Source organism: Sinocyclocheilus anshuiensis, unplaced genomic scaffold (assembly GCF_001515605.1).
Source record: "Sinocyclocheilus anshuiensis isolate Anshui unplaced genomic scaffold, SAMN03320099.WGS_v1.1 scaffold3505, whole genome shotgun sequence".
NCBI lineage: Eukaryota > Metazoa > Chordata > Actinopteri > Cypriniformes > Cyprinidae > Sinocyclocheilus > Sinocyclocheilus anshuiensis.
In genome coordinates this window covers 103,373-114,139 of record NW_015554331.1, presented here as the reverse complement: position 1 = coordinate 114,139, position 10,767 = coordinate 103,373, and the positions used below count along the sequence as shown (strand labels likewise).

Here is a 10,767-nt window from a genome sequence, read left to right as displayed (position 1 = left end):
TATGTGCTCTTTGAAAGCGACACCAGATATATGGTTCTACTTTCTTGGCATGAGCCGGACCAACAGTCAGCCCTCAGATAATATACCTTACTTTCCAGCAACAAGAGTCATAAATCAAACAATTTCTGAATTTTTTTGTGCCTTTTAAATACAGAATGTCCAATATGAAGAAAATGACACTCATGGATGTCTGTTATAATAGTATTCTTATTCGAAACAAGCACATGGTGCTCTTTACGTTTTTCTTCTGAGGTAAATCCTGGGTTATTTCTCTCAGCGCATCTTCCAGAAACGACAAGTAGCTGAGATGAAGTTGAAAGAACGGTGTTCCTTATATCACCACTTAACAAGCAGATAGGAATAGACAGGAGTGGTGGAGGGATGCTGGAAACTATATATATATATATATATATCAAGAGTCATAAATCAAACAATTTCTGAATTTTTTTGTGCCTTTTAAATACAGCTGTTCTTCTCTAGGTCAAACATCCATTGGCTGTAAATGCTGCCTGGCAACATGTTTCTAGAAATATGTTCTTAAATTGTAACACTGTTGGGGATTTGATCTGGGGACAAATAACAATAATCCATTGTTATTGTTTTATTCCGGCTCTTGATTTGGTCGGTCAGATCATCTAGTTTCTTGCAGAAAGTCTTGATGGCTTCCTTCACTGGTTGCTCCGTGAAGTACATATCTGGATACATGCCTAAGAACCGCTGGGGGAAAAAAGTAAATTCTTAAGAAAAAAGAACAACATTTGTCATTATTTTTAATATAGCTAAAGGTAAATAACCTTAACCTTTTAATAAAGGTAAAGTGAGCACAAATCTTAGTAAATAATGTTATGTGAATCCTTTAAATACTGTCCTTCCATAAATTGTGTCTAACAGGGAAACTCCCACAAATGTATATGCAATATGGTCAGCCACAAAAATAACCATGTCCATGCCTTTTCAGTGCTAACTTTTCACTGTGCGTCTTTAGTAAATACTGGCAGAAGTTTTTTATGCCACAAACGGGGTTTGCGCTAACGCAGGCTGATAGTAAATCTGGCCCATAGACTGTAGCAAGTAAGCGTTCTCTTTTTTTAAGCAGGATCATATGTAAGTGCGAACTCATGAATTTGTTGTAGATTGCATTTGGCATGTCGTTCGAGGGGAGGGCTCCGAGCTTGGAATTCAGCCCTAACCCAGAGAACTCCCGCCAAATCCCAAAATGGGATCTGCTTGTTGAGCCTGACTTCACACATCGCCAATTTCTGGGTCCAAGCACTCTTTCAGATGCAAATAGCAAACAACAAAAGGGACCAATGTACATTCACTGTGCGCTGTAAAACCATAGAAAAATCATAATCCTAACCTGTCACCATAAGGAGATCTCAGATGGCCAGACAATAATTCATCTTTTTTAAATCTTTAAAATATTGGTGGCTGGGATGCTGTGAGCTCTGAGATTATAGTGCACACAAGTAAGTTTATGAAAGCTTACCTTAAATGTCCAATATGAAGAAAATGACACTCATGGATGTCTGTTATAATAGTATTCTTATTCGAAACAAGCACATGGTGCTCTTTACGTTTTTCTTCTGAGGTAAATCCTGGGTTATTTCTCTCAGCGCATCTTCCAGAAACGACAAGTAGCTGAGATGAAGTTGAAAGAACGGTGTTCCTTATATCACCACTTAACAAGCAGATAGGAATAGACAGGAGTGGTGGAGGGATGCTGGAAACTATATATATATATATATATATACAGTGTTGGGAATAACGCATTACAAAAGTAACGATATTACAGTAGTATATTACTTTTTTGCTGTAACGCAGTAATATAACGCATTACTAATAACATTTGGGTAATATTATTACTCGTTACAATCTCAGTAACGCACGTTACAACATATTTTAACTCAAAATTAAGTGGTGAATTTACTAACACCGCAAAACAGCACCAAACAATAAATTCCGCGGGTAAAATACTTTGTCTATTTCCTGTTGCTGTAATTCGATGGTTGAGATGACTGAGACGGATTCTACATTTGTGAGATGGGCATACTGCGGGGGTCGGAGAAGAGAAAGAGACAAGCAACAGAAATTAAGTTTAACTAAAAGTAACAATTTGTTTTTATTAAATCATAGTCTACATATAAAAGGAATTAATACACGAAATATATTTGACTCAAATAATTAACAGATAAGAAAAAAGATTTTTTTTTTTTTTTACATTAGGCCTAATATAAAATATGCTGCTGAGTTTGGTTCATTTTTGTGGTGCTGCGCTCTGCAAAAGTTCACGGAAAGGAAACCGAGATGACAAGCGCATCCTAAAATAAAAGTAAACGCATTGCAATTTCAAAGGATCTGTATGACCAAAAATTACGGATTATTTTATGTTTCCACTGTTCGATCGCGCCGTCGCCTCACGCACACACATATAGCATTGCAAACATTGCAGCCGTTCATTGTCAGAATAAAATAGTCAATCAAATATAGATACACTGGTTAATTAAAATCGTCTGTACAATCCGTGTCGTTCAGCCTAAGCTCGGGCCAAGCACGTATTTGTTAATGAGTGTGATTTGTTTTTTTTGTTTTTTCGGAAAGTGCATTAAGTAGCCTACAAAAGCATGGTTTACATACTAAAAAGGTTAATAATTTAGCATTCAAATACATCGCGAATATGGAAACATTTGGATTCGTGCAGAATGATAGAGGTAGGCTGCGTGAGAACAAAGGCGTTTGCTTTCAGTTTTGCTTTCAATTAATTCGTTTTGGCTTGTTTAGCAACTTATATTTTTCATTCTTGTTTTGTTCTGAATACAGTTAAATTTAAAAGATTTTTTGCGGAGTGAGGAGAACTAAAATAGCCTATAGGCTTGCTTGCGGTTGTGAGGCCGGTTGGATGTACTGCCAAATTCTCTGAAACGCCTTTGGAGACGGCTTATGGTAGAGAAATTAACATTCAATTCCTGCAGTCAGCATGCCAATTGCACGCTCCCTCAAAACTTGCGACATCTATGGCATTGTGCTGTGTGATAAAACTGCACATTTTAGAGTGGCCTTTTATTGTGGCCAGCCTAAGGCACACCTGTGCAATAATCATGCTGTCTAATCAGCATCTTGATATGCCACATATGTGAGGTGGATGGATTATCTCGGCAAAGGAGAAGTGCTCACTAACACAGATTTAGACAGATTTGTGAACAATATTTGAGAGAAATAGGCCTTTTGTGTACATAGAAAAAGTCTTAGATCTTTGAGTTCAGCTCATGAAAAATGGGGGCAAAAACAAAAGTGTTGCGTTTATAATTTTGTTCAGTGTATATATATATATTATCCTGTGATGAGTCTCCTGCTCTTCCTGCTATGGCCGGCCAGTGGGTGTGTCTAGGAGACTCATCAAGAGAACGATGTCCACCTGTTCTTTCTGCTATAAAAGTCTTTGCTTTGTTGGTGTGGGGTGCCTGGTTTGCTCCCGATTGCTTTGTTTGTTTTTGGTTTTGGAATGTTTATTTGGATTTTGTTATGAGTTGTGAGACTTGTTCTGTCTAACTCCATAACATCTGTGTCAAACAGAAATGGCAGTTATTTTTCCGTTCTTTTGTTAATAAATAATTTGTTGCAACCTTACCAACCGCATGTCCTCCTTTCATTTGTTACAGCTTTGAGCTGGTCGTGACAATCCTCACATACTAATTGAATTGATTATCTGAATGTGATCTACCAGAACTTTGTTAGTAAACAACAATCTTTGGCCTTTTGTCTTTTAACTCATACCTTGATGCTTTTTACCCTCAGCTAGTAAAAGATTCATTATTTTTCACATCGATTTGGACGAGGCTTCTACCATGTCCTCTAAAATTTTAAAAGGAAAGTATATCCAAATCAGATGTCAAACCTCATTTTTCTGGAACTGACTGAGGCTCCAAACTGTTCCTAGAACCAAACTGGAACAATCACGGTCAGGCAAAGTTTTCATGATGACGTCCAGATCCACTATGCCCTTCTCTTGAGGAGGCGGCTTGCGCATGGTGGAAGGACTGTTGGGGATCCAGCCATACCAGTCAAGCTGGAATGCAAAAGTTTTCTTACAGATGTTAGCTTATAGATATCATCCAGAATTTTGCCTAGCACTTTTTAATACTCTTGCCAATAATCTGCAAGTGTGTTATCTCACCTGTCCAAAGTTGACAGCAGCATGCTGTGCTGAACCTGTGAATATCACAGCAGTCAGGTACTCGGCTAGCTCCACTCGACTATTCAGAGACTTTGGGAACTCTGTAAACAGTGGCAATATGCATTTATCTTGTGTACATTTACAGTTGATTTGATACACATGACCATGCATATAGAATATACAAGAATATAAACAATCACACATGCTTGCACATACAAACGTACACTGACATTCTGCTCAAGTTGAACCTGTACTCACTATCAGTCTTATCTTCAATGCCAAAGAGGGATACGTCCTTAACAAATTCTTGAATCTCCACATCTTTCAGAACCGCCTCATCGCTGTCATAGTAGATCTCGACCACATCAGAAACAAAACTACAGGAAGATCAATAATATGATGAATCAACTAATTAAAATCAAACAAAAACAAAAAACTCTGGATGCCAAACATACGGTGGTGGATAAAGTACCTGAAACCCACACTTATCTTACCAGAAAAGGACTTTGGTAGAAGTTGAAGTCACTGTTTAGAATTTTACCTGAGTTAAAGTCTTAGGGTGTTTTCACACATGGCCTGTTGTTTCGGAACCTGGTGCGTTTCCCCCCTTAGCTCGGTTCGTTTGGGCATATGTGAACACGGCAATCGCGCTCAGATCCGCGCCAAAACAATCGGTCCGAGATCGCCTGAACGAGGTGGTCTCGGCTCGATTGAAAACGAACTCTGGAGCGGTTCGGTTGTAGTGAGAAAGCAATCCGATCCAACGGACCAACGAACCAGGCTATATCACAATTTATGAAGGGTAATTACTTAAGTTCCGTGAAAAGCATTTGCTTTGTTGTTTTGCTAATACCTCAAAATGAACCAGTGAATGCCTGTGGGTGAGCACGTCTTTGCCATTCAAAAATTAAAGCGCACTTTTTTGTTTTATAATGCGGTCTTATTGCTCTTCTTTGTAGTAGGTGCATTTTAAAAATGTTTTGCCAATCAATCCTGGACTCCTGCTCAAAATGATAAATTATTATTAACGACAGCTACAAAAAACAACAACAATAAGCCCGCAAAGCTGTTGTCCTTCCATCCTGACAGATGACAGCTGTGACAGCTAAGTGGAATCCCGGAAAATAAAACGTGGAACTTTGACCAATGAGAGGACAGTTTACTCGCGCGTGACTTGTATTAACAAATTTGGTCCTTTAGAAACTTTGCCGTGTGAAAGCGAACCGCACCAAGAATAAAAAGCAACATTGTAATAATTTTAATCCCTGTTTCGGAACAAAGCAATCGATCTACAGGTGTGAAAACACTCTTAAAGTATGTGATATTTCTTGTACTTAAAGGATTAGTCCACTTCCAGAAATAAAATTTCCTGACAAGTCACTCATCCCTGTCATCTAAGATATTCATGTCTTTCTTTCTTCAGTCGCAAAGAAATTAAGTTTTTTTGAGGAAAACATTGCAGGATTTTTCATCGTACAATGGACTTTAATGGTGGCCAGCGGATTCAATGAAGCTTCAAAGGGCTCTACACGATCCCAGCTGAGGAATAAGTGTCCTATCTAGCAAAATTATGTCCTTTTTTAAAAATAATATTTTTTAACCACAAATGCTTGGCTTGCTCTAGCTCTGTGATGCGCATGTGCGTCTCCACACATTACATAATCCTGTTGGAAAGGTCACACGCGGTTAGTTCTTTGTCTGTGTAGTTAAGTTAAAAACTCCATCTTATTTTCTCCTCCAACTTTAAAATCGTCCGACATCATTGTTTTACTTTCTGGTAAAAGGGCATTAGACTTTCTTTGTATGTTGGCTTTGCAAACACTGGGTCGGTACTTCCGCCTATGTTACACTTGACCTTTCCAACATCAATATTTACAAAAATATTATAAATATTTATTTATTTTAAGAAAATGACTGATCGTTTTGCTAGACAAGACCCTTATTCCTAGGCTGGGATCGTGTAGAGCCCTTTGAAGCTACATTGAAACTGCGTTTTTAACCTTCAATCCACTGGCCACCATAAAATTCCACTGTATGGAGAAAAATCCTGGAACGTTTTCCTAAAAAAAAAAACGTAATTTCTTTGCAACTGAAAAAAGAAAGACATGAACATCTTGGATGACATAGGGGTGGGTAACTTACAAGGAAATTTTCATTCTGGAAGCAGACTTATCCTTTAAATATGAAAAGTATTTTTAAAATATTAAATGTACTTATGTATTGAAAGTAAAAGTACAAGTAAATACAAAACGGAAAAGGAGCAAATAAATGCATAAAAATGTTTATACACAGTTTGCGATGCAAGATTGTGTTTAGTTTTAACTCTTCCATTTTGTATCTTCGGGTGAGCATAAGAAGCACTTCATCCAGTACTTTCTTTCATTCCATCATAAGAAAACATTTTTTGAATCTGCATCTGAAATGGCATTTAGATGACTTTACACAGTTTAATGTAGCTCAGAGGGGACAATGGGTGAATTTAACCTGCAATTACAAATGCATAAATAATGTTTTTTATTTAATTTTTTTTATACATAAACCGTTTAATACTGATATTTTCAAATGATTTGAAACATGAAAAAAATAGTTGAAATGTGAAATTAAAACGGCCAGTAGATGGCAGTAAGTGACTGTTAATGAGTGAGTCATTGAGATTCAGCCGATTCATTCAAACAGCTGATTCATTCAGGAACAAAGCATTTGACTGAGATTCAACCGATTCGTTTCAAAAAGGTGATTCATTCAATAAGTACACCATCCATCGCTCAGAGACAAAACAGTGCTGTGATCTTTGTATGGAGCTATTTTTGTTAGCAAAATTTTGCAAAAACAGGCAATATTATGTCTAAAATGTAAGTCATTTAATGCTAACTTTATTAAACTTGCAACAAATGATTATTACATTTGTTATCAAGCTGATATCTGGAGAAAAGAACAGCACTCTTTGTGTGATATAGATGAACTATATTAATTATATAAATATAAAAACATACAGAGGCATTTTTGCCATTTACAATTTAGAATGCTTTGAATTTCGAGTTTTAAAGCGGTCATATGATGCTTTTGTAAAGATCATTATTTTGTGTATTTGGTGTAACAGAATATGTTGACATGCTTTAATGTTCAAAAAACACATTATTTTTCAAATACTGTACATTATTGTAGGTCCTCTATGCCCCGCCTCTCTCAAACGCTTCGTTTTCTACAAAGTCCCTCCTTCCGACAAGCGCAGTCTGCTCTGATTGGCCAGCTGACCCAGTGCATTGTGATTGGCCGAACACCGCAAGCACCCGTCGGAAATGTAACGCCCCTTACCATAATCGCGAGCTTCATCTTTCAAAATAAATGTAAAGACAGAGCCCGAAAGGGGAACAAGATATTATGTAGCTATATCGCACACCCCAGCCTCGACTTGAAAATTAAATCATCCGCGGTTGTGCGAGCACTTGTTTGCACATGAGCAATGGTGTTTTTTAGGAGTCTAACTTGCAGATGCCAGACCACTGATTCGTCAAACCTGCTTTCTTGCCGTCTGTGCCGATTTTATTTTGTAGTAAGTAACGAATATGCTTCGAGGAAATGTATTGGAGTAAAAGTATACATTTTAATCAGTTAATGTAGTGTAGTGAAAGTTGACATAAGTACAGATACTCTCAAAAAATACTTAAAAACTGTAACAAAGTATTATTACTTCGTTACATTACACCACTGCAAACATATTCATTATGTTATATGTATGAGTGTATGTGGGCTAACTTTTGTACTAGTAGCAAATAATCTGGGGTGCGTTTGCCAAAAGCATCGTTAGCTAACTATGGTTGTTAGTTCCACTGAACTCTATTGGTAATGACAGAAATTGCGACCATAGTTGCTTTTGGGAAACACACCCCTGAACTGCTATTACTCTACCACCTACCGGTTTATTGTCTCCCAGATCTTCATGCCATCATCTCTATAATAGTACTTGGGTGCATCTTCCATTCCTCTAGCTTTTATAGCCTCAGGGAAACACAGGGACTTGTAGGTTAAAGTATCCATGCCCCTTTTCATCAGTTCTTCAATCGCATCTCCACTTAGGCTACTAATCTGGAAACAGATAATTCAGTTATAATTTTGCCAAAATATTTCCAGAAATCAACTAGGCCATAAACACATATTTAGCCTACTGAACTGATTATCTAGAAGATTAATGGTGAATGGCTGTTTTTGTGTTTGCAGATACTTAGGAACTACATAATATACAGTATTAGAGCAAACACCAGCTAAATAAATACAGTGGCTATGATTACATGCAACCAAATAAGCCTCCAAATCTGCTCCTCATGAGCTGCTGCCCTGGAGTTCAGCTCCAACCCCAATCAACCACACCTGAACTAGGTAATCATAGGCTTGGGTATCAATTCAGATGTCCTGATTTGATTTAATTCCAATTCACAAGATCTCAATTGGATTAGATACACAATTCAATTAGATTCTCAATTTAAATTTAATTCAACAAGTAATTTTAACTGGCCACACCAGTAAGGAATAAAATATTTATTGTTTTTGACACATTTATCCTTGTATTGCAGTATATAAAGTTACAACACCAAAATTTTAGATACCAATGAAATTTTTAAAATTCTTTATTCCAACTGACACCACAGCTAAAACTAGCATCTAACTCATAGAAATTTCAATCGTTATTAAAGACAAGTAAATAGTCATTAAGAAAAAAAAAAAATACAAATAATAAAACTACAACACTGGCAACACTGGCCTTATTCGATCCACAATAAATTTAAATAAGTTTGGAAGGGGTGGATTATTGCTTTATAAGCTGATCGAGAGGACACTTCATGGATTGAAAACTGAAACTTTGCATTTGCAATGACATTAAAAATGGTATAAAGATGTATGTTAAATCATCTAAACCAACAACATATATGTTAGACCCTATTCCATCTAAGCTACTAAAAGAGGTGCTTCTAGAAGCCATAGATCCTCTCTTGAATACTGTTAATTCGTCATTGTCATTAGGATATGTCCCTAAAACCTTAAACTGGCTGTTATTAAGTCTCTCATTAAAAACCACAACTTCACCCCAAACGGACCTGAGACTCGTACCCGCAACCTTCAGGTTACAAGTCCAACTCTCTAACCATTAGAGCACAACTGCTCCCAAATACATACATAATAATAAAATAAAAGGTACTTTTTATTATGGATGGATGCACTTAATTGCACTTCTTTTGTACAGTTGAATAGAAACACCCGCCCACTGCCATTATAAAGCTTGGAAGAGCCAGGTTAATTTTTTATATAACTCTGATTGGATTTGTCTGAAAGAAGAATGTTAGATACATTTAGGATGCCTTGAGGGTGAGTAAATCGTGGGCTAATTTTAAATTTTCTTTTCTAATTTTCACTTCAAGTCTGCTGTCTAAAACAAAAGCCTTTAAAAAGAAGCAATTAAGAAGAAAGTTTATGATGCACAAAGAGCAGGAAACTCCGGATATTCGTGCAGTGTGTGCTTGTCAAATGATTAAATTCAAATAAAATCGTGACAAACACGCACATCAACCCGATCACTTCATTTATATGTTCATGTAAACACTACCTTTGGATTCATCAGTCTTAATGAATTCATTCTGATTAAAGCAAAAAAGTGTGTATGTAAACAGTCACATATAAACAGAATTGCTTTGGTTCCTATCTAGATGCTGTTTATCCATGGATATATTAAATTAGGTGTAAAGCTACCTTGACGAAGATCCCGTCTTGACTGATGAGAATTTTACGGGCCTTTGCATTGATTGCAATTGTGAAACGGACATGAGGCATCAGTAACTGTAATAAGCAAAAAAAAAATAAATTTAAACGTGCATTAAATCATACCATTTTTTTAAAAAGCATAACCTCAAACAGGAAAAGTGTTTCCCTTTCAAATTGGAAGTCATGCTGAGGAATCATCACTGAAGGCTCTAATCCTGCTATTTTGATCCTATCATAGGATTTGGATCCTAATTGATCCTACGATGCATAATGATGCTTCCTACATGCACAAAGCATAGGATTCACACATCATTCACGCACATGCAGCACTTGTGCATGAAAAAAAAATTATAAAAATGAAGTAGGCCTATATTAGTGGAATAAACTAGCGTTAATATGAATATGAAATACTTTACTTTTCACTTTAATAATTGATAGATTAAAAAAAAAACCTGCGACAAGTAGTTGTCACGCTACGGTGAGATGCAAATAGTCTTTAATATTCCAAATAGGGCAAACACAGGACGGACAGGCAGGAGGAACATGTAGGGACTTAGTCGACCGGTTGACGAACAGAGAACAGAACACAACTAATATAGTGGAGCAAATGAGGATAATTAAACAGACACCTGAACTAAATTACACAATCAAACATGAGAGAAAACTGGGTCACAGAATACATGAGGAATAAAAACACAACAAAAGTTCAAAGGGGTGTGACAGTTCGCCCCCCTCCTGGAAGGCGCGACCTCGCACCGCAGGAACAACACAGGGAGGGACGGGAGGGGGACTTAGAAGAAGGACAAAGGAGTGGATGTGGGATGGTGACAGGGGATGGC

General features: G+C 37.0%; 1 protein-coding gene across 1 annotated transcript in view; it reads right to left on the bottom strand.

The window, feature by feature from the left end:
- Positions 1-537: 537 nt before the first annotated feature.
- Positions 538-10,767, bottom strand: part of LOC107671382 (arachidonate 5-lipoxygenase-like) — a 53,072-nt gene continuing 42,842 nt past the window's right edge. The window contains exons 9-13 of the mRNA XM_016464297.1: positions 8,091-8,260; positions 4,433-4,551; positions 4,175-4,275; positions 3,896-4,066; positions 538-717 (exon numbers count right to left, since the gene is read on the bottom strand). Coding sequence (XP_016319783.1) covers positions 538-717; positions 3,896-4,066; positions 4,175-4,275; positions 4,433-4,551; positions 8,091-8,260 — 741 coding nt within the window. The remainder of the gene's footprint in view (positions 718-3,895; positions 4,067-4,174; positions 4,276-4,432; positions 4,552-8,090; positions 8,261-10,767) is intronic.